Raw genomic sequence first — 25516 nt, forward strand, 5'->3', positions numbered from 1 at the left:
GAATAATATTTCAACATGTTGGTAAAATGAAAAAAACAAAATTATGTATGTATTCATCAATGTTTCGTTTTTATTTCAAGATTTTCTTGGGGTGATGGATTTTTATTTTTTATTTCTCCAAGTCAATCAACATGAAGTCTTGAAATAGACGAAACGTTGATGACTACATAAACAGTTTTGACATCGCATTACTTATTTGTGACCTAGCACTTTCTCTCCTCTTTTGATGAGAAGCATTAGGCTTTGTAATGCTTAGGCATAAAAAGTTTTTATAATCCCTACTCCTTTTGATGTATCTTTCTTACTGCTTACTGAATTGATAATTAAATCTATATGCACTTTTGTATTGTCGATAGTTTTTCCTCTTGTGCATGTGTGTGTGTGTAAAGGTCCCTTTTCTCTTTTTATCACAATCATATCGCCTATCTATAAAATAATTTTCTCCAAATCTAATCTCAAAAATTATTCCAATTCTAATCTGAATTTTTCCAAAGTCTTTTACCTTTACTTTTCTATAATGCCGGCTTTTCCTTCTTCTGATGAAAAGCATTTAGCTTTGAAATGCTATAGCCTAAAGAGGTTTTTCTCATTTTTTCCTCTTTCTGTAACCCTTATTGACTTGATAATGTAATAAAGTTCCTATACTTTATCTGCTTAACTTATTCTCTCTCTCTCTCTCTCTATATATATATATATATATATAAATAAATATAATGGAAATTCTTTTAACTTTCTTGAAGTTTTACATTTGGATTTTACCGTCACCGGATTATTTATCTTCCCCCAGACTATCCATTTATGTGTAATCAACTTTTTCTTCGCCATATTCCCTCTGCTTAACTTTTTTGTTATCAAGTAAGATCTTTGACTTACTTGTTGTTTCATCAAATACTTCCGCATGCAAAATCCGATCCCGCATTTTGCTAATTCCTACCCTCTGATGAGAAGGAAAGTATTTCTTTGAAACTCCGCGGATTAAGGACTATCCACTTATCTAGTGTTTCTTTTTCATCTGAAATATATTTTTAACTCATTTCAAAGTGCTTTTTTAACATATTTTATTAAGTGTTTGCTCATATATATATATACACACACACACACACACACTTTATGATGCATCCAAATCAAGGAATATTTTTAAGATAAAAATTACAATAAATCTTTCCAAATTTTTCACATGAGAATTAACTTTGGTTGTTCTGCGACATTTTGATTGACATAATATCCACCATACTTCTGGTGGAACTATTCGTCCTTAAAAGTCTGTATGTCTAACTTTGTGGAACACAAATATCAGATAATTCTGTATATGTTCCCAAATTTAAAACAAAACACTTGATAGCTGAAATGTTGTGAAAATAACGAAATGATAGAAAATAATTATATAATTTTTCTGAGAAATGATACAGATCCTGCATTCTCCTGATCCTTTCTGTTTTTTGGTGAGGTGGGCACAGTATAAAAACTTTTCTTGTAGTCGGAGCAGTTCTACAATATCCCCAGCAGCAAATCCAACCACAATCTATTTATGGAATCTTTGGGGTGTAGATATCACCAAGATGAATTAGAGTTCATTTTGAAAAATTAATAACATTCGGTCTTTGGATAAAATAAGGCAATTCATCCATATCTTATTTTAAATGTGGTGAAAGATTTATTGCCATCTAAGAGTGAAAGAATTCCAACTGAACAAATAGATAACAGATTAGAATTCAAATCATTTAACAAAAACAAGAAAATGTTTAAATAAGTCTTTATTGGGTAAAATGTTTGGAATTGATCTGGATCCCTTGTAAAAAAACAATGTGTTTCAACCGATCACATCCTTATTGTAATCGATAGAAAGTCGAATATTCACGGGAGTTGAAAGAATCACGTTACTGTTGAACAAACGAAACATCTCTTCTTTCGACCAACACAGCATCTATGGTAAGTGTGACCTGAAACGGACAAAGTTTGTTAAACAACAATAAAACAAGAATAAAAAAGAGTATTTAAGGAAGTAATGAGTCAGCTGATGTAAAAATGAAGGATTGTTCGACTGAGGTATAATATAAGCATGTAAAAAAAAAAAATTAAATTTGTTAATGAACACCAATATATAGCTATATAATATATAGCTATATAATATATAGCTATATAGCTATATAATATATAGCTATATAGCTATATAATATATAGCTATATATTATATAGCTATAAAGCTATATATTATATAGCTATATATTATATAGCTATATAGCTATATATTATATAGCTATATAGCTATATATTATATAGCTATATATTATATAGCTATATAGCTATATATTATATAGCTATATATTATATAGCTATATATTATATAGCTATATATTATATAGCTATATAGCTATATATTATATAGCTATATATTATATAGCTATATAGCTATATAGCTATATAATATATAGCTATATAGCTATATAATATATAGCTATATAATATATAGCTATATAATATATAGCTATATAGCTATATAATATATAGCTATATAGCTATATAGCTATATAGCTATATAATATATAGCTATATAGCTATATAATATATAGCTATATAGCTATAAAATATATAGCTATATAGCTATATAATATATAGCTATATAGCTATATAATATATAGCTATATATTATATAGCTATAAAGCTATATATTATATAGCTATATAGCTATATATTATATAGCTATATATTATATAGCTATATAGCTATATAGCTATATAATATATAGCTATATAGCTATATAATATATAGCTATATAGCTATATAATATATAGCTATATAGCTATATAATATATAGCTATATAATATATAGCTATATAGCTATATAATATATAGCTATATAGCTATATAATATATAGCTATATAGCTATATAATATATAGCTATATAATATATAGCTATATAGCTATATAATATATAGCTATATAGCTATATAATATATAGCTATATAGCTATATAATATATAGCTATATATTATATAGCTATAAAGCTATATATTATATAGCTATATATTATATAGCTATATAGCTATATATTATATAGCTATATAGCTATATAGCTATATATTATATAGCTATATAGCTATATATTATATAGCTATATATTATATAGCTATATATTATATAGCTATATAGCTATATATTATATAGCTATATATTATATAGCTATATAGCTATATAGCTATATAATATATAGCTATATATTATATAGCTATAAAGCTATATATTATATAGCTATATATTATATAGCTATATAGCTATATATTATATAGCTATATATTATATAGCTATATAATATATAGCTATATAGCTATATAATATATAGCTATATAGCTATATAATATATAGCTATATAATATATAGCTATATAATATATAGCTATATAGCTATATAATATATAGCTATATAGCTATATAATATATAGCTATATAGCTATATAATATATAGCTATATAGCTATATAATATATAGCTATATAGCTATATAATATATAGCTATATAGCTATATAATATATAGCTATATATTATATAGCTATATAATATATAGCTATATAATATATAGCTATATAATATATAGCTATATAATATATAGCTATATAATATATAGCTATATAGCTATATATTATATAGCTATATAGCTATATATTATATAGCTATATAGCTATATATTATATAGCTATATAATATATAGCTATATAGCTATATATTATATAGCTATATAATATATAGCTATATAATATATAGCTATATAATATATAGCTATTAATATATAGCTATATATTATATAGCTATATAGCTATATAATATATAGCTATATAGCTATATAATATATAGCTATATAATATAAGTATAGCTATATATTATATAGCTATATATTATATAGCTATATAGCTATATATTATATAGCTATATAATATATAGCTATATAGCTATATAATATATAGCTATATAGCTATATAATATATAGCTATATAGCTATATAATATATAGCTATATAATATATAGCTATATAGCTATATAATATATAGCTATATAGCTATATAATATATAGCTATATAGCTATATAATATATAGCTATATATTATATAGCTATATAGCTATATAATATATAGCTATATATTATATAGCTATATAGCTATATAATATATAGCTATATAATATATAGCTATATAATATATAGCTATATATTATATAGCTATATAGCTATATATTATATAGCTATATAGCTATATATTATATAGCTATATAGCTATATATTATATAGCTATATATTATATAGCTATATATTATATAGCTATATATTATATAGCTATATATTATATAGCTATATAGCTATATATTATATAGCTAGCTATATATTATATAGCTATATATTATATAGCTATATAGCTATATATTATATAGCTATATAGCTATATATTATATAGCTATATATTATATAGCTATATAGCTATATATTATATAGCTATATAGCTATATATTATATAGCTATATAGCTATATATTATATAGCTATATAGCTATATAATATAGCTATATAGCTATATAATATATAGCTATATATTATATAGCTATATAGCTATATAATATATAGCTATATAGCTATATAATATATAGCTATATATTATATAGCTATATAATATATAGCTATATAATATAAGTATAGGTATATAATATATAGCTATATAATATATAGCTATATATTATATAGCTATATATTATATACCTATATAGCTATATATTGTATAGCTATATTATATAGCTATATATTATATAGCTATATATTATATAGCTATATAATATAGCTATATATATATAGCTATATATATATAGCTATATATAGCTATATAATATATAGCTATATATAGCTTTATTATAGCTATATATTTAGCTAAGCTATATTAGCTATAATATAGCTATGCTATAGCTATATATATATATAGCTATAATGGTGCATATATATTTTATATAGCTAAATATATAGCAATATAGCTATAGCTATTTAGCTTAATATAGCTATATATAGCTAAATATAGCTATTATAGCTATGCTATAGCTATATAGCTATATTATATAGCTATATTATTTATTTAGTCCATTACAAAACTTACTTTCGGAGCCTAGAGCTATAATATTATATAGCTATATAATATAGCTATATAATATAGCTATATTATATAGCTATATAGCTTATATAGCTATATTATATAGCTATATAAGCTATATAATATAGCTATATAATATAGCTATATAGCTATATTATATAGCTATATAATATTATAGCTCTAGGCTCCGAAAGTAAGTCAATCGTTTTGTAATGGACTAAATGGGGAAGAGTGGGGCTGGTACTGCTGATAAGTGTTTTTTTTTCCAAAATATTTCATTACTTACCACAATCAAATATGACAATTCCAGACTCCATGTGAGAGATGACCTCCGCCACATTGAGATTACAGCATGGACATCGGCTAAAAAATATAAAAGCATTTTTCATTGAAAGAGATATCTAAAAACTGACCTTGTAAAACTATGTACAAACATACTTATCTATATTCTTTCCTTAATGTTGTTCTAGAAAATATTTCCAAAACTCTTGTAGGAATTTGAGATATGTTTCCATTCTATGGACTTTCGGCACAAATGCAAATCCCATAATATTATTGTACATTTTTTGAACAAAACAAATACTACACTTGAATCCTACTTCTAAGGCGAAGAAAGTGTATTTTAGTATAAATTTTATATTTGGAAATACTATATATATACAGATATATATAGTATGGACGAAAGATAAATATTTGAATTCATAATTTGTGTAACTGCTGTTAATATAATAAATGTGCGTGCAATATTTTTGTTGATATTATCAGTAATTAAAGTGATTTAATTATTAAAACCTTTCTTTCAGATGTAATTTTTCTTTTATTACTTTTATTTAGCATTGAATCTTTTGGCAATCTGGTGGTCCCAGCATTTAAAAAGAAGTTGAGAATGATAACTTTACTTTCCATGTTTTGTAATGTCTGTGTTGAGAAGAGGCATCCTTGTGCCAAGTGCAAACAAAAAAAACAAACAATGAAATATTAAACCGGATAAATTATTCAAGTCACAGCGTATACAAACACTGCCAGTTCAAATGATTGCATTCAAGCAAGCTGTACGGCATAATTGTGTTAACACACTGGTTCTTGTTAGATCACCAAAGTTAAGCAACGTTGAGCCTGGTCAGTACCAAATGGGTGATCAATTTGGGAATTCCAGGTGAGGATGTCGACACCTCCCTGCGAGAGTTGCAAAAATCTAACGTCATCATCTCCCCTAATGGGGATATACATGCAACTGGGGATCACTTGTGAATTTCATACTCCCATCGAACTTCCTCCTTTAGAGGAAGCTGTTAAACCCACATAGAGTTAATGCCGTTTCCATACAAGCATTAGAAAATAGAGAGCAGAAATTTTGCAGCGCCAGACAGAGGAAACATTAAAAACATTCACAATGCTTTTGCCTTAGGTCTGACCAATGATGTGCATATGACGGCTATATGCAAACGCCGAGTTGTGTGCGAAGTGACATCACGGCGAGGAAGAAAAGAAAAAGATAAAAAGAAGCATGTGCTCAGATAGAGGATCACGATAGAAATGTGTGTGATGTCACACCTGTAACGAGAAGTCACGCATGGCAGGAGAATGAAGAATAAAGGTCCTTTTTTAAAACCTGAAGCAGCGAGTTGAATTTCTTGTCTTTGTCTCATCTGCGATGGAGTCTCCACGTGTTTACATATGTGTAACATTACAGGGTAAAGTGACCAGTTCAAGGACATCAAATCAGTTTCAGAATTTTTTTTTTTTACTTCATAAGAAAAAATAAACTAAAAATATTAACATTAAATAAGTTACAAACTAGTGAATAAAACGTTGCCATATTGAAAAAAAAATGGCTTCTAAGAACTAAGAATTTTTGCTAATTAATTCATAATCTAAACGCAAATTTTGTTTTTATTTTTTACCCCTATATCACCATCAAAAAAGGTTTACTATTATTTAAATTTGCAATACAATATACAGAGTGTCCCAAAATTTTGAAATAGAAATTTGCATCAAAATAGATGGTTAGTTTTGAAACACTGTGTGTGTGTATATATATATATATATATATATATATAATACAGACGAAAGAATGATATTTGGATGACTATTTTGCATAACTGTTTTATAAATAGATCATAATGAATTATGTGGCAATTTGGAAGCTTAAGTCATTGTTTTAATGGAAGGTAACTATTTTATGAAAGTAGTTGGGAAAAAGTCATTTTTTTTTCATACAATTACTCAAATGTTTTAAGAAAGATTACAATAATCATTGCATTATTTTTTTGTTATTAATACTATAAAACTTTGTTACATCAAATAAAGTAGTCGAAAAAAAATATTTTTTGTTACAATTATTAGTAAAATAGATTTACATCCCTTTGAACAATAAGTTAAGATTACAAATTGCCATTAATGTTTGGTGCTATTCATTTGTAATTCTCTTATGTTTGATATATCTATGTGTGTGTGTGTGTGTTAGGTACACCTAAAAAAATAATAAAATTATTTCTCTCGGACTGAAGAAGAGAAAGTTATCTTCCTTGAGAAGAGCACGTCAGCCATGACAGTTTGAGAGATAACCAAAATGCGCCCTCATCAGACTTCAGTAAGAACGCATCCAGAGGCTTCTACAATACCACTTAATCTGTAAGTTGTTAAATAAATTTGTTAAAGGGCGTACTTTGTCCGTCGATGATTTTTAAGTGGTTATAAAACAAATGCCATGAATCATCCGATATAAGAATATGTCGATATTAACATTAAAGTGATTTAGTAAAAACAAAAAGAAACTAAATTAAATAAAAGAAAACCGTTATCCTCGAGTGGCATCTGGGTCTTGATAAGTGGTCACTCCTTTGCAAAACAAAAAGTTCATTGAGAAATATGGTGTGAATAACTGTTTGCTCTTTCTCTCTCCCTCTTATTAGTGATGACACATTTTTTGATATATATTTTTTAAATTTTGCTTTGATCCTATGAACAAAAGTTTCACATTTGTGTTGAAATTAAAAAAAAAAAAAAAGAACACACACACCATCACTTAGGCGATTTGCTTTCTTCTTTCTTCTCATTTTTTATGGTCTTATTTAAAAGATAAATAAATTTGTACCAAAATTCCCCAAATGTGACTTGGCATATAATATGCAACCAAGAAAGAGAACTTTTTCTTATTTAAACAATTTTTTTTAAGGAAGATGGCTGAGAGAGTTATTTCCCTTGGCTACATATTATAAACAATAAAGTAACAAATATTTTTGTTACTTTATTGTTTATTATATTTTTGTGCTATTTTGTAATATATGCCATAGGAACACTTTAATGTGAGGAGATGAATTTTCATACAATACATACTTGTGAAATATAGAAGTATAAGAAAAGAAGAGAGAGAGAAGAAAAGAGAGATAAAGTGATGAACGAAAGAAGGAAAGATAAAGAGGAAGAGAGGGAGAAAGAAGGCAAAAAAAAAAGAGCAAGTGAACGAGAGTGATCAAGACAGAATAAGAGAGTGAGAAAAGAAGGAAAAGTGTATAAGAGAAAACATGAAAGAAAAGAGAGAGAGATTAACAGTGAGAGAAAAGGGGGGGGAATAAGAGAGCACGAGAGAGAGGAGAGAAAGAGAGAGATCAACAGTGAAAGGAAAGGGGGAGTTAGAGAGCACGAGAGAGAGAAGAGTGAGAGAAATTAACAAGGAAAAGAAGGTGAGAGAGAGATGGGAGTGAGACAAGAGAGAGTGGAGAACGAAAGAAGAAAAAACAAAGAGGGACGAGGGTGATCGAGGCAGAATAAGAGTGCGGGGAAAGAAGGAAAAGTGTGTAGGGGAAAACATGAAAGAAAAGAGAGACAGAAGGAAAAGGGAGGAGTAAGAGAACACGAGAGAAAACAAAAAGAGAGAGAGAGAGAGATCAACAGTGAAAAAGGGAAATGTAAAAGAAAGGAAGGGTGGGAGGGGTAAGGTGTTAAGAGTTTATCACTATTGCATCCAAAATTCAATGGTATTTAAAAAAACTAAAAAGAAAGTTGTTCATGTGGGTGTGATTGTAAAGATGTACCAAGTAAAATTTGATGCAGAAAGATAAAGAGGAAGACATCAAGGATTATTAGAGTGAGAGAGTGAGAGAGATAGAGAGGCAAAGGAGAGACGAGAGGGAAAGCGAGGGATAATGGAAGAAGAGAGACAGAGATAATGAAAAGAGAAAAAAAACATTACAAGATGAAAATAAAAACAGAGAGAGAAAGTGTACCAAAGAGAATGGAGAGAGAGAGAGAGACAAAAGAGACAATGGCGAAGGGGAGAGAGAGAGAGAGAGAGAGAGAGAGAGAGCGACAAGGAAAAGTGAGGCAAAGGAGAGAGAGAGAGGGGTAGTAAGAAAAGGAGAAAAATAAGGAAAACGAGGAGAAAGACAAGCAAAGGGAGAGATAGAGGGTAACAAAAAAAAAAGGGGGGAGAGAGACAAGGAAAAGAAAGAGAAAAAACCAATAAGATGGTTTTCATGGAAACTGATTGTAAAAGAAATGACTAAGAAATTCTTATAAAACTTATGAAAAATACAGAAAAACCAACTATCGACCAATTTTTTCACAAATTCGAAACTATAACAATAAAATAGACTAACTCAAAAAGAATACGAAAATATCTATGGAGCTAGTAACTTGTCTCTTTTTTTTTTTTTTTTTTTCAAACAGCTAACATGCCTGAAGATGGTCGAAGGACAATCTGACCAAAACATTGCACAAATAACACTCTAGATGAGAACAATAGTCCAATCAAGTAATATAAACAATCAACCCTCATCTAAAAAAAATTCAGGACATTTATGCAGAAAAACATGCAATGTTCTGTTTTTTTAAAAAAAGGGATGGAGATGGGAATCAGTTGGAGATTAATTTTATTTTATTTTATTGATATTCTATCGTGGAGTTTAGTGCAAATGGATTTTTTCAATTTAGTCCATGGAATATTTAATATCGCTTTGAATTTGTATAACGTGTTGGAGCGGTGAGGGTTGAACCGGGAAGTAAAGAGAAAGTAAACGTCAGTGATAGTCTGACCATTACCAACAAGAAAGGCGCAAGAAAATAAAAACAAGCTATTTTACTAAAAAAAAAATAAACAAAAAACAAGCTATTTAATATAAAAAATAAATAAAAAATAATTTAAAAAAAACAAAACATTTCCTCTTCTCCTTTCTTTAATTGTGATCATATATATTTTTTTATCTTAAAAATATTTTTTTTTAAATAAAATTGTTTTATTTATAAATTTTAATTCGTCCATTAGTTGCGATTCCTTCAAGGTAAAAATATGCTGATGAATCAGCAAGAAATTAAAGAATTACTATTTCACATTCACGGTACAAAAAAAAAAAATGTGTCTACTAATAGCCGTAGGTAGATGCAGAACATGCTGTATAACATTGGTGATATTTTAAACCAACGCATTTCAGGTGAAAACATTACATACTTATGTGTCGAAATTAGTATAAATTACAAAAAATAATCCAGAAGATATGCTGGAAGTATTTTAAATAAAAAAAATATTGGCCACATTCCCAGATATGTTTAAAGATGGCGGATCCTTAATTTAAGTCAATGATTATCTTCCTTGTTTGTCATACTGAACTGGTCGCACAACTTTTGCACATTAAAACATATGGTTCTCATGTAGCTGTTGCCTCCCTAATTCTACTTTCACCTTTTCTCACTCACATGCCCCTATTTCAAATTTGTAGTTGTGAGTCGACATCAGTTGACTTTTTTTTTTGTACCAAAATGACCATTTACACTGGTTTTTCTGGGTTTTTTTTTATTTATTAATAATTGATATAAGTTATTGCACACTAAAATAATTAAATTAAAACGAAAAATCATGTTTCTTATTTCTAATTATTTAATCAAGTCAAAATTCCACTTTTTACTTGATTAAATAATTTAAAAAGTTTTTCTAGCAAATTACCTAACAATTTAATAAACAAAAATATAAAAACTGAACTCGAAAATACTATCAAACAACAAAAAAAACAGCTTTTTGAATTTAATAAACAATCAAAAAATGTAATTTTTACTTGATTAAATAATTTTAAATAAAATTTTGCTTTAATTTAATTATTTTTACTGTGCAATAATATATATCAGTTGATTACTAAACTTAAAAAGCTTTCTTTTTTTTTTTCAAGAAATTTTCAAGTTAAATTCAGTTTTTATAATATTTTTGTTTATAAAATTGTTAGGTAATTTGCTAGAATGACTTTCAATTTAATTAAATCAAAAATGATTTTTGTTTTAATTATTTTTTATTGTGCAATAATTTATATCAGTTTGAAATATGTTAAACATTAAAAAAAAAAAAACATTAAAAAAAAAAACATTAAAAAAAAAAACATTAAAAAAAAAAACATTTAAAAAAAAAAACATTTAAAAAAAAAAACATTTAAAAAAAAAAAACATTAAAAAAAAAACATTAAAAAAAACAAAAACATTATTAATGACTGTTTTGATTAAAAAAAAAAAAGTCCACTGATGTCGGCCCACTGCTATGAATTCAGAATAGGATCATGTGAGCTAGAAAAGGTGAAAGTAGAATCAGGGATACAACAGCTACACGAGAACCAATCATACGATAAAACTCGATAATTTGATAGAGTTTATTTTTATTTGTAATCTTTTTTTCTAGTGGATCATTTTTCATAACTTGTGGAATTTATACTAATTTCGACACGTAAGTACATAATGTTTTCACCTGAAATGTGTTGGTCTAAAAGATCAACAATGTTAAACAAGCACTCACGGCACTACCTATTTCCAGGGAGGCCCAAAAAATGAATGGATCAACAGCATTCTGGGCGCCTCCCTATTTTTCAGGAGTTTTTTTCCACTTATTCAAAATGCTGGCAGAAAAAAAATATATGGAGTAGTTTTTAACACTATTCACATTTTTTGTGCATATTAATCTGGTCCAAATTTAAATTCGATCAAACTTTCCCTACAATGTTTTTAACTTTGAAAACTTGTATCTCTTGTAAATTTGGTACTCCTTGTAAATCTAATACTGATCAATTGAGTACTCTTTATAAAATACTTGCTATAACAATCCGGAATTTTGTGCAATGAAGTTAAATAATTTTCGTTTTTAATTTTTGTTTGTACATCCTATTCCTCAATTCCAAATGAGTTATGCTTCCTGCAGATTTTTATTTTTAGTTGATTATTCAAAAATGTATAAGATGACACTACCTATTTCCAACCCCACCTCCTCAAACCAGGAGGCCCATGAAAGGAATCATTCTGGTGGCTTCCTTATTTTTCGTCTTTTTCCCCACTTATTTAAAACTAGCCTAGGTGCCCAGCGTTGCCTAGGTGTTTGTAGGTGTGTGTTGAGCAAAAAAAAAAAAAATGTAGTAGGCAGGCAGGCTCGAACCTGTGACGCGAAGGCGGAAAAGAAAGTGGAGGTGTGTGTAAGGGTGTTGGTGGAGCAAAAAAAAAAAAAAAAAAAAAAAGTGGTAGTAGGCAGGCAGGCTCAAACCCGTACCGCGAAGGAGGAAAATAAAGTGAAAAAAAACAAAAAAAACATGACGCGTTAGCTGTTGCCCCTATCGTCAACCCGGAAGTGATGTAGGTTTAAATTAAGGCTAGATAATCTAAAAGAGGCAATGACTTTTGAAAATATCGGCGAAAAAAGAAACCCCTCCCTGTAGAAAAGTGTCCAGTTGAGGTTGAGGGAATTAATGTTTTTGGCCAATTTTTTGATATTTGTTGTCTGAAGGGTTGAGCTTTAAAATGATACCAATCTCATGAAAATCTGTGGCATTTGTCGAAAGATTTTGCGAGATATACAAACATACATACATACATTCAAACAGACAGGTGAAATTTATGTTATAGATGTTTTCAGAACAACACAAATGTTATATAGAATCATTTATAACCGTAACGACATATTTTGTATGCATTAATCTGGGTTAAATTTAAATTCAATCAATTTTTCACAACAACACTCTCAAATTTGAAATCTTTTACCCCTCAATTTGGTACTCCTCATAAAATACAACCTATAACTACTCTACAATTAAGTCATTTATTTTTCAATTATTAATTGTTTGCAAACCTTTAAACATTATATTCTTCAATTTAAAATAAGTTTTCCTTCTTGAGGATTTTTATTTGTAAGTGATTATTTAAAAGTGTTTCATAAACTCCATTCTGATAATCTCGAAGGTTCTCTTTGGTGTAATCCAAGTGATATATATATATATATATATAGTTTTTATATATATATATATATATATATATAGTTTTTGTTTGGAAAAAGAAATCCAGCAGAGTGCTCAATTATAAGGAAACTGGGAAAATAAGAGCGTATTATTTATATTTTGTTTACAGAAAGTTTTAGACGAGATAAGTCATTGGTACCGTCGGTTTCAAACCCGAAAATTAGGACCATTTTAGATGCCCGCATCAAGCTCTCTTTGGCCAATACTCATATCTTTATATATATATATATTAGGGATGGGATGATTCCAGTATTTTTACCGATTCCGTATGAAATTTCCAATTTCGATTCTTTCTCTAAATATTTAACTATAAAGTTATTTTTCACGATCACCATAAAAACACATGTTAAATGTGCAGATATTTTCTTAAACATAAAGATACACTTGTGAGGGATGATCTATCGATTTTAGTTTTACTAATAGGTTAAAATCAACAGATGTTCACTATTTTAGTATTACTATCAGCGAGAGAATCATTTTCTTTAAAGAAAATCTAAAAAAGCAAATTAAAAGAATTGTTGTTGGCATCAGAAAATAGGCACAAATTTTTCCGATTCCGATACTGATTAATCGACCCAACACTAATAATATATATACATATATATATATACTAGCAAAAGTACCCATCGTTAACTGGGTTCAAAAACAGCCTACAGAAAATGGACTCTGATTTATCAAAGTATGATAGGGTTGTAAAGGATAGCTTCGAATTTGGGGGTATCAAAACCAAAGCAAAATATGATGAAAGTAAAAATAAAATAGATAACCCCCATAATTTATTACACCATACCTGTTCACACTGAAACACTTATCACAATATTCTGTGGATCTATATTAAAAAACTTTGTGACATATTTCCATTCTATGGAGGTCAGGCGCGAACGAACACCCCATAATTTTATTATACCATATTTCTTCAAACTGAAACATAATTATCAAAGTATACTTACGCAGATAGATATGAAAAGTCTTTATTAAAGTTTGTGCCTATTTCCATTCTATGGAGGCCATGCGCGAACGCAGATACCACAATTTTATTATACCATCCCTATTTAAGTTAAAACATACTTATCAAAATATTCTCATGTACATCTATATCAAAAACACTTGTAAACGTTTTTTTTTTAATTTTTTATTTCCATACTTTGTGGACCAGGCGCGAACGCAGATCCCACAATTTTAATGAACCAGCGTTCTGCCGGATCAAACATACCCATTCCTGTGTCTTGATACATCTTCTATCATTATATGTAATCAGTTTTTTAAAATAGTCAACCATATAGGAGTTTATTCGTGACCAGACACACACACACACACACACACACACACAGACATTCAGCTTCAGTCGTTTAACATGTTACCTGTCTTCCTCGAATAGCTCAATCTATCAGCACCTCATAGCACACCACACCTCTAAAAATGAGTTTAGACACATATTAATAAATAGCACGGTCATTTTAACTGTCTCATATTGCGAGGTGCGCCTCCCGATCTTTGAGGCATTGTTAATCCACATTAAAAAATCAACGATTAACCAGACTCAAAATGAAATGGAGGGCACGCTCAAGTGCTTTTGAGTATTTTAATGATTTTGAGCGATTTTAATCATCTTTTAATCGTCTTTTCATTTCATCTCGCTACTTTCATTTTTCAATTTCATTTTTACTACTCGCCTGAGGATGACCAATGGAGGTCGAAAACGTTCGCGATTATGGGAAATTTCTTTTTTCACTCAGAAAAAACTTTGGAAAATGGTCCGACAAAGAGAAAAGGAGGATTACAAGAAAAACAAGCAAGAGTTATCCGTGCTATTTAATGAAACGTGCATACGTATATATATATATACATTTAAATAAAAGGGGCGGAAATCTCTCAAAAGCTCTTTCGACTATCATCTCGTCAGGAGAGAATCGATAGTATAAAAATTAAATAACATAATGTCGAAATAAAGAGCAAAAGGGGGGAACGAGTAAACAAGTTATTTAATTTTTATACTATCGATTCTCTCCTGACGAGATGATAGTCGAAAGAGCTTTTGAGAGATTTCCGCCCCTTTTATTTAAATGTATATATAAATTTTGTACCTCCAAACATTTATTCATATATATATATATATATATATATATATATATACACACACATATATATTCCAGTAGAGGAGGACAAAAAGAGGGGCAGTTGGGTAACTGGCAGTTTCAGTGAGAGATGAGCCTTTGAACCAGATGGACAATTTACGTTCAGTTGGAGGATAGGTTTGCCTTGATTTGCTGTTCAATAGAAGAAAAAGCGTATCATCATTACTTCTCTCGATAAAAGATTAGAAAGTGGATCTTGGGTTTGCTATTAGCAACCTCGTGACTCTGATTTCCCTTATATTGTCCTTTGGTCCTCACATTCCATGAGCTGGCAAAGAGGAAATAATTGTTGTTTTATGGGTTAAAATTTATTCCATCTAACGTTTGCAAGTTTTTGACCTTCCCGCCTTTCCAGGATCACACCCGAACCAAAGACATTTCCTTTAACATTTAAAGAGTGCACCACCATTTTTAAGTTGTTTTGTATTTTATATTTTCTTAACCAAATGTTTAAACTTGACTGCTACACAAGTTGATCATCTACGAAGTGAGAGCAGTACTGGGTCATTTTTTTGCAGGCGTGGTCGGCAGTAATTTTTTTCTGCAAATATTTTTTTTTTAACTACTTACATCAAGTGGTTTCATGCTTTGTCTGGAGCGATTTCCATAAAAAATTATAAATAAAGATAAAACACCGTTGATTTAAACGGGAGTTGCAGTTTTGTTCAGAGAGAGAATAATATTGTTGCAGTACTGACAGAGATCAGACGATTGACACTACGGCTATGGGGAGCATCATTACAATGCATGTAGACGACAGGCCAGCAATGGAAAAAATATTTAGCTAAAGGAAGAGAGACTGCCTGAGACATGGCTGACGTCTTTGGATACAAAATTTTATGCTGTCATTATAACCGCAACATTTTCCAGAAAAAAAAAAAAAAAAAAATGATCATACCAGATGGCAGGCCTCATGATCAGTCAGTTTTTACTATGTCCATAGATAAGCAGCTGATAATTTCGAGTTACCTCACTGTTTTGATCCAAATGAAATCTATATCTATTCCAGCAGAAGAAGTCAGTTGGATTTCTGTGGTTCTCAAAGATAGATGAGCTTTTGGCCTAAGATTATATTTGTGTTCGGTTAGAATAATGTTTTGATTTGGTCAGGCTTAGGGCTAGGATTCCAATTGTAAGTCTGTCATTTGGTGAAGTTACCTCTAAAACAGGGGTCTCCAAAGTTTTAGAACGCCAGTAGGGAAGTATACTGCTGACTTTTTAAAGTACGCAGACGAAAATAAAACAAGTGAAGCATGCATGGTCCCCTGTGAGTGCACAGTCAACGAGACATTTGCCCCCCCCCATTTAGCCCCAAAAGTCCCCAGGAGACTTGATGTCTCCTGGTGAAAATGAATAAACGGTGTAGTTTGAGGCCTTAACATATATAAATTTGAGTTCTGCACCATGTAAAAAAAAAAAAAAAAGAAATGACTAAGTCCATCATTTGCACCCCCCCCCCATTTAGCCCCCAAAGTCTCCAAGGACTTAACATATTTAAATTTGAGTTCAGCACAATACAAAACTGCTAAATAGACATGCACAAAAAATTTTGGACAAATATGGTAAAATAGTCCCAAAAATGGAGTTTTTATTAGCCCTAAAAGAGCCCGTGGGGCACACGCAAGAGTTATCACAAAGTATAGACAAACAAAATTATATAGAAATCAGTTAGTTACAACTTTTTAGGAAGATTTATAAAAATCCAAGGCATCAATTTTATTTTAATAAGCACAAAAGTGTTCATTTTGGCAATTTTAATCCGAAAGCACTCCTAGGGGGGCAACCAGTTTTCCCAGAAAATCCGTTCTGTTACTTTTATCATGTTTAATGTTTGTGCAAAATTTTAAAAAATTCCAAGATGTAGTTATTAGGGAAATGTGGACAGATGAACGGGCAGACAGACAAGGGTAAATTTACAGGTCCACCCTTTTTTTTTTTTTGGAGGGGGGGGGACCAAAAAATGATCTGGATATGTTTTATAATGTACTGCTCATAAGTTTTGCTTTTTAATAAAACTGGTTCTCCAAAACTTCATTTTGTAATCATTTTCTGAATAAAAAGAAAAACCACACTTTTTGCCTGTTTTTATTTTTATTTTTAATTTCTCCTGAATATTTTTATGTTTCTAATAAAACCTCTGTGGGCCAAAGTAAAAATTTTGGTGGGCCGGATTTGACTTACAGGCTGTAGTTTTAAGACCGCCTGCTCTAAAATATAAAGCATTGTTATTAGTTTTAAAATGAAATTGTGTTTTTTGGTGGAAGGAAAAAAACCACATGATTGGCACATCCAACTGAAATTCGACAAGCTATAGTCTCCCACTCCCACCCCCGCCGAGGCTGTCACCAAAGCCAAAGGTGAATCTACAGAGTGAAATCGACAGAACCAAGTTCGATGAATGAATCTAAATAAAATGAAACTTGTTTTTTCCAAGACGGTAATGTTGAAAATAAATATCGTACATGTTTGTTCATATTACATTTAAACTTTCGCATGTTACTACAGTCAGGAAAACAGGGAACAAAGAGAGAATCCCAAAGGCTAGCAATTTGAAGAAAGAAATTATTAGAGTAGAAAGTTTTCCAGCATTTGGGGACCTCTACAGTGAAAGGGTGAGATTTTGCTGCCTGTTGGCTATTTACATCAAGAGGGCACCGGTGCCTTGAGTTCATCAGAACACATAACATCCTTCATCCTCTTTTCAGTCCTCCTACTACTACCTCTGTTTCTATCTCTACCTTCTTCCTCTTCCTCACCCCCCCTCCTTCATAAACTGTTCTCTTCCTACCACTACTTTTCCTTTTCTTCTTCTACTCTTTCTCTTACCCTTTCTCAGCTTGCTTTCTTCCTCATAACAAAATCCATTTTTTTAACACCTCTCTATTATTCTATATCTTACTTTGTTTCCCCCCCCCCCTCTCTCTCTCTCTCTCTCCTGTCCCTTCTCCTTCTTTCTTCTTAGTCCTCTACCCACAACTTTTTAACACTTCTATCACTCCTTCTTGTATTTTTCTTTTTTAATGAAGATCTTCACCTATTAATAAAGATGGAATTTATAACGACTGGATTATTTTCCATTTTTTGACCCCACTCACTGACATACCAACTCACAGAAATACCAACTCACAGACCATTTTTTTTTATTATTATTATTATTATTATTTGATATTCATTCATTTTTTTCTTTTTTGAGTATGTTTTTTTTTTTTTTTTTTTTTTTTTTTTTTAAACTTTATAAAAATTAAATGCCATAAATTAAGAACAGGACACTCGATTTTTTATAAACAACAACATCTCATTCTTCACTTTTCTTAGTCTTTTTATTACGACACAAATGCAAAAAAAAAAAATGGCAGGTATGGCTGAATTATTATACAAAGAGAAGGTTCACGGAAAGAAAAATGGCCGCCGATTCAATAAATTTGGCATGCATTTAATAATTCATGTAACTCAGTTACTATTTCCCGCCCTAGAGCTGATCCCTAAGACCCCACTCCACTACCAACTACGCTCGCAAAAAAAAAAAAAAAAATGGCCCAGTACTGCTCTCACTTCATAGATGATCAACTTGTGTAGCAGTCAAGTTTAAACATTTGGTTATAAAAATATAAAATACAAAAACAACTTAAAAATGGTAGCACACTCTTTAAATGTTGAAGGAAATGTCTTTGGTTTGGGTGTGATACTGGAAAGGCGGGAAGGGTTAGGGTTAGCAAGTGGTTGGTGTTTACAGTGAAGGGAACCAAATAGTGTGGAAAAACAAATAAAAAGGTGTGTGAGGAGTTAGTTATAGTCAGATGATGTAAAGAAATTTTTTTTTTTTTAAATAATATTAAAAAAAAAAAAAACAGGTATAAATATAATAAAATATCAAAATTCAAGATAGTAATTTCATTAAATTAATAGCCTTAAAGAACATTCTCAACATTTAAAATATGAAAAAAAAAAGAAAAAGAAAAAGATTTTAAAAATTTCAATAAGTCTAGCTAGAAAATAACTGCATGAACAACCATTGAAAAATGTTAATTCCACGAAACAATCCTGCATATTGGGTTTTTCTGAGTTGCTATTAATCTCAGTTTCGGGCCGACAATTTGGTATTTCTAAAAAAAAAAAAATTGTACATTTTAGAATGGAGCATCCTTCACCTTGCCTCAAAACTGACACTATTTCAACATCTTACCAAGACTGTCTGCATTTTGAATATTCCAATCAAATTGTTTTAATTAAAAAGCAAATAAAAATCTGTGAAATGTAGTGATGGGACGATTCTAGTACAGATTGCGATTCTAAATCAAAGGCTTTTTAAAAAATTTCTGAATATTTTGTTATAAAATTTTGTTTGTTTTTTTCCTGGATTACCAGAAAAATCTGTGTAATATGTCCATATATTTTTGCAAACATAAAAACACACTTGTGGTTGGATATATATATATATATATAATTTTAGTTCTACTGGTAGTTTAAAATCAATAAATATTTATCACTAGCAGGACCTGTTAACTGGCGTTGCCTGGTGGAGTCATAACAGATCCAGAACAGAATCGTTAAAGGACTCCCCCCCCCAAAAAAAAAAAATTAAACTATGATTGTTGTAGGTGGCCACTGCTATCCCTGGAAATTAGTGGACACTGGCAGCCACGACCAAAAATGAATAATCTAGTTTCCACTGTCATGCAGTTTTTCCAGTGGCAGCTAGTGGAAGCCAGTGTTTGTGATTGTCAGTACTGTTGGCTTAGGACAATATCCTGCAGGCACTGGTTGCAACCTACCTGCATAATATTTTTATGTTCTGACTTATTTGTAAGTGTTTAATCAGTTCTAAAAAGAAGGTGTCGACATAAGTCACAGCTTTGTAACCCTGGTAATCGGTCAAGAATATAAAATTAAATTTATCCCTCAACAGGAAAAAAAAAAAAGAATGAAAAAAAAAAAAAATATATAGCATCAGTAAAGTCTTGATAATCACTCCATAATCCAAAATTAAATATTGGTACCCGTAAAAAAAAAAGAAAAAAAAAATTTTATGGCTGCTTTGGGGTGCGAGGTAGTGGCGTGTCGATATTTTGTGTGTACATTCTCAGACCAATGTTGTGTTTACATTTTGAGAGTGTTCCGTCTGAGCAAGGAAAGAGCCATATGTGTTTGATTACATTTTATGTTAATTCTGTTATTTGTATGTGCCATCTGTTGTTGTAAACCTGCGATACTTTGGTCCAGAGGGAAATTTCTGCAGTCATTTTATTAGAAGATTAGTAACAATAACGCAAAATTAAGTTTTCAACAAAAACAAAAAACAACTGAAAGAATTGTTTTTGGCATTGGAAAATGGAACCAATTTTTCAATTCTGATACCACAAATTAAGCATCCCAACACTAGTAAAATTCTATTTCTGTGGTTAATCTTTGTTCATATATTTAATACAGGAAAACATCTTGGAGAATTTCTATAAGAGAATAACAGTTCTTAATCTTTTGGGTAAGGATTAGATATTTCTTGGTTAAATAGATAGCACTATTAGTCCAAGTCACAGAATTCACTACTTTTGACCGCAAAATTGACTGAAACCATTGTGTGTTCCGGGTGTTATGTTGTCATCTTAATTGATTGAAGAAGTTCAAAGAATTTGATAAAGTTGAACCATTTTGATTTTCTAAGGCATCACGGACATGGTGTTTCCTCATATGGTAAATAGCGAAATGCGCTGGAACACCCAAGTGGTTTCACAAATTTATTTAACGAAAACCATATCTAAAATGTAATGCCAATATTTAAAAAAAAAACTTATTAGTGTTGGAACAATTGGAATCAGGAATTGGAAAAATCGGAAATTGTTAGGGTATTGGAATCAATATTAAAACTGGAAAAAATTTTCAGCTTAATTTCCAATGCCAAAAACGATTCTAATTTTTTTATTTGTTTAAAACTGAAGTTTCCATTGCTAGTACTAATGATAAAATGATTAATATTTATTGTTTTTAAACTACAAATATAAGTAAAATATATCCTTATGACTTTAGGTTAAAAAAAAAAAAGCACTAATAAAAATGGCACAAGTAAAACTACAAGTGGATGAATAGAAAAAAAATGGCACATGAAAAATATAGATGGAATTTTTACAGTTAATTCATAAAATCGTTATTTTCAATAAATTACGAAGGAAACATTTGAGAAAAATAGCTTTGAAAATCTATTTGTGTAAATAAAATAGCTTTGAAAATCTATTTGTGTAAAATACATTATACAGGATTTTATGCTAATCTGAAAAAAAAAAAAAAGAGCATATATGACTAAATGTTTAGAAATTTAAAATTATTGGAATTACAATTCAGAATCGGGAATTTAGGACAGAATTGGTAATTGTATTGGAATCGGGAATTTAGAACAGAATTGGTAATTATATCAGAATCAGGAATTTACGACAGAATCAGTAATTATATTGGAATCGGGAATTTAGGACAGAATCAGTAATGGTATCGAAATTGGGAATGTAGGACAGAATCAATAATTGTATTGGAATCAGGAATTTAGAACAGAATTAGTAATTCTACCAGAATTGGTAATTTAGAACAGAATTGGTAATTGTGTTGGAATCAGGAATCAAGAACAGAATCTGTAATTGTATCGGAATCGGGAAAAATATTGGAATTGTTTTTTTTTGTTTTTTACACAGTGATCACCACTTATCAAGGCCCGGAAGCCACTCAGGGATAAGGGTTATTGCAAGTACATTACCTTAGTGTAGAGATTTGATGAAATGTTTACTTAAGGGGGCGGTTCATAAGGAATTTGTTAACATTAGACTTGAAGACATCAAAGTTGTAGTCCGGAGGGAAGCAGGCAGACGGAACAGAGTTCCACAGGCGTGCAGTTCTAATAAAGAAGCTTTGTTCATGGAATCCGCGTTTTGATTTAGGCACAGATATAGAGTGGGGGAAATTTTTCACAGTGGATTCAGCTAGACGGGTGTTTTTCGTGAAAGATTGGCGAGGGGGGACCAGGGATTGGAGTTCAGACGAGCACCTGCCATGAAAATAATGATAAAACAAGGATAGGCTCGCAACGTCTCTTCTGTGGGAGAGGGGTTGCAGGGTAGAGAAAAGGGCATCCCCCACTAAACCACAAAGTCTATTTTGTACTCTGTCAAGGCATGATAGGCTGTTTTTGGCAGCTCCTGCCCAGATATGGCAACAGTATTCCATCCTTGGACGTACTTGGCTTTTATATAGATAGAGAATTGCATCAGTAGTGAGATATCTTCTGGAGCGGTAGAAGGATCCCACCATCTTTCCAGCGACCTTGGCAACAGACTTGATGTACGTGTTCCATTTCAGATCAGGAGTAAAGGTCAAACCCAGAAGCTTGTCAAAACACGGGGCCTCACCCAGACGAGAGCCATCCATCACAATTGATGCCAGCTGGGGATCAGAGCATTGATGATGTAAGGATAGGAGTTTGGTTTTGGATGCATTAAAGGTAACTAGCCACATCTTCCCCCACTGAACCACGCGCTCGAGATCAGAGGAGAGAGAATCAGAGAGAACTTTGTAATTTACAGCCTTTGATGTTTTGCCGTAGATGGTCGTGTCATCAGCATAGATGTCAACGAATGATAAAGTATGTGTTTAGGGAGGTCATTGATGTAGATCAGGAAGAGAGTTGGGCCCAGGATTGACCCCTGAGGGACGCCAGCATTTATATTGCAGGCCTCCGATTTTTGTCCATCGACCACTACTCTTATGAGCCTATCGGAGAGAAATGATTTAATGATTGAGAAAATATTTCCAGTTATACCGTAGCTGGAAATCTTGTGAAGTAGACCCTTATGCCATACCTTGTCGAAGGCCTTTGATATGTCAAGAGCAATTGCCCTAGAAAGGAAGCCTTTGTCAAGAGATTCACTAATCCTGTGGAATATAACCGTTAGCACATCTGCGGTAGATCTTGCAGAGCGGAAACCATATTGTGTGTCACTAAGAAGGTTATTCCTGCTGAGGTGGTTGACTATTTCTCTATTTAATATTGATTCCAGCAACTTACTCATAACACAGAGAAGACTTATTGGTCTGTACTGAGAGGGAGATGACTTATCACCTGAATTCTTAAATACAGGGCAAACTGATGAGGTCTTCCAGGGGGTCGGAAAGCACTTCTCCTTAAGGCAGCGCTTAAATAGTTTCGTAAGTATGGAAGCAAGTTCTGGTTGAAGCTTTTTTAACACTATAATTGGGATGCCATCAGGGCCAGTTGCTTTACTGGAATCTAGGTTCTTTATTAGCTTGGCGACCTCATGCACGGATATTTGTATGTTACCTAGCTTGTTCTGTGTTATAGGAGGAAATATGGGGAGTTGATGGCCTTCGTCGCATAGGGTAGAATTAGCTGCAAAGTTCTTTGCAAATAGTTTGGCCTTGTCTGACGCTGACGAGATGACCTCTGGTCCATTGATAATGGTTGGGATAGAACGCACACTTCTGTTCAGGATCCTATTTGTTATTTGCCAAAACTGGTGGGAACCAAGCCGCTGATCAGCTACCTTGGATTTAACAGACTGGGCATATAGCTCTCTTGCATTTTTTATTACTCTTTTACAGTGGTTGCTGGCAGTCCTGAAAGCAGCTTTAGTCTCAGTGCATCTATTACGTTGGTAGCTATGGAAAAAGTGATTTCTGTGCGCGATAGCAGCAGCACATTCTGGGGAGAACCATGGCTGGCTGTTAGGTTTTTGTTGGAATTTTTTAGATGGTATGAATTGGTCTATGCCTACAATTAACCATTCGGTCAGATCTGATACTATAGAGGACACTTCCTTTTTAAACATGGAGTGCAGAGGTAAATCAGATATGAATGTACGGAAGCTATCCCAGTCAGCCATAGAGTATCGGTATACAGTACGGTGGAGGGGTACGTCTGGCGGCTTCTTACATTTTGTTTTTATCTTAACTGATACGACGGAGTGGTCGGAGGATCCTAGAGGAGAATGAACGGTACATGAACATAGCTCAGGGGAAGTTGAGAGAAAAAGGTCTAAGAGGCTTGCATATTGTTTGGGTGTATCGGGCACACGGGTGGGTTCGCGAACAATCTGAGTGAGGTCATAAGCAATGGCAAAATCATGACAAAACCTCCCCTCATCATCTGTCTTATTTGAATGGGTCAGCCATTCCACGTTATGGACGTTGAAGTCACCACAGATGTGGATGTTAGCCGAGGGATGTGAAGACAGTATGTGGTTTATTTTCTCAGATATGCTCTTAAAGATAGTAACTCTGCTGTTGTGGGGCCTATAGAGGGCAAATATAAATGCAGTGGTGTTAGCAAGTGCAACCCTGAAGCACATATAGGGTAAATTAGGATCTTCTCTAGAGATATCCCTGCCACATGGGAAGCCATCCTTAATGTAGGCACATATTCCATGCCCATGGCGATCTTGGGTGTCAGATTTAGCTGTTAAATTGGAGTATCCATTAATTATGAACTCATCTAGGGAAGTGGTCGGCCCTATTCCAGTTTCACTTAGAAAGAATATGTCCGGTTTCGTCTCCTGTAATTGGGTTTCAACCTCTGGAAGGTTGGAACGTAGACCCCTGATATTGGAGAAGGAGACCTGGTAGTAGGGGTCTACGCTGGAAGATGGGGTTCTAGGTTTAATCGAGTTCTGGAGATATTTCATGTTGAGGTTTTGGGATTTGTGGAATAGGTCGGCATACTTGGTTAGTGCAGTACAGAGAGGGAAAGTAAGAGAGAAAAAGACAGGAAAATTTTTTTTTTTTATTTGTAGCACACGAAAAGGTAAAGCCGTAACAATTACCCACTAGTATGGCATCGAGAGGCCCCACCAGAGACTCTGCATGGTCCAGATCCACTCACCAAATGGCAATACAGCAGTCCCAGTACTTTGCGCCTGCTGATAGGACAGCCTCCTTAGTGGTTAATCCAAGGTTCGGGTCCCTGACTAATCAGGCGGATAACGACAGCCCAGACAAAACATTTACCTCCAGCACCC

The 25516-nt window shown here is 31.6% G+C and overlaps 1 protein-coding gene across 1 annotated transcript in view; it reads right to left on the reverse strand.

Annotated features, from left to right (window-relative positions):
• Nucleotides 1-1737: 1737 nt before the first annotated feature.
• LOC145252802 (uncharacterized) overlaps nucleotides 1738-25516 on the reverse strand; it is a 203101-nt gene continuing 179322 nt past the window's right edge. Inside the window, exons 26-27 of the mRNA XM_080112758.1 lie at nucleotides 5406-5482; nucleotides 1738-1940 (exon numbers count right to left, since the gene is read on the reverse strand). Of these exons, the coding sequence (XP_079968884.1) occupies nucleotides 1873-1940; nucleotides 5406-5482 (145 nt within the window). The 3' untranslated portion in view covers nucleotides 1738-1872. The remainder of the gene's footprint in view (nucleotides 1941-5405; nucleotides 5483-25516) is intronic.

This window comes from Euprymna scolopes, chromosome 29 (assembly GCF_053919585.1).
Source record: "Euprymna scolopes isolate OS-2025 chromosome 29, ASM5391958v1, whole genome shotgun sequence".
NCBI classification, from domain to species: Eukaryota; Metazoa; Mollusca; class Cephalopoda; order Sepiida; family Sepiolidae; genus Euprymna; species Euprymna scolopes.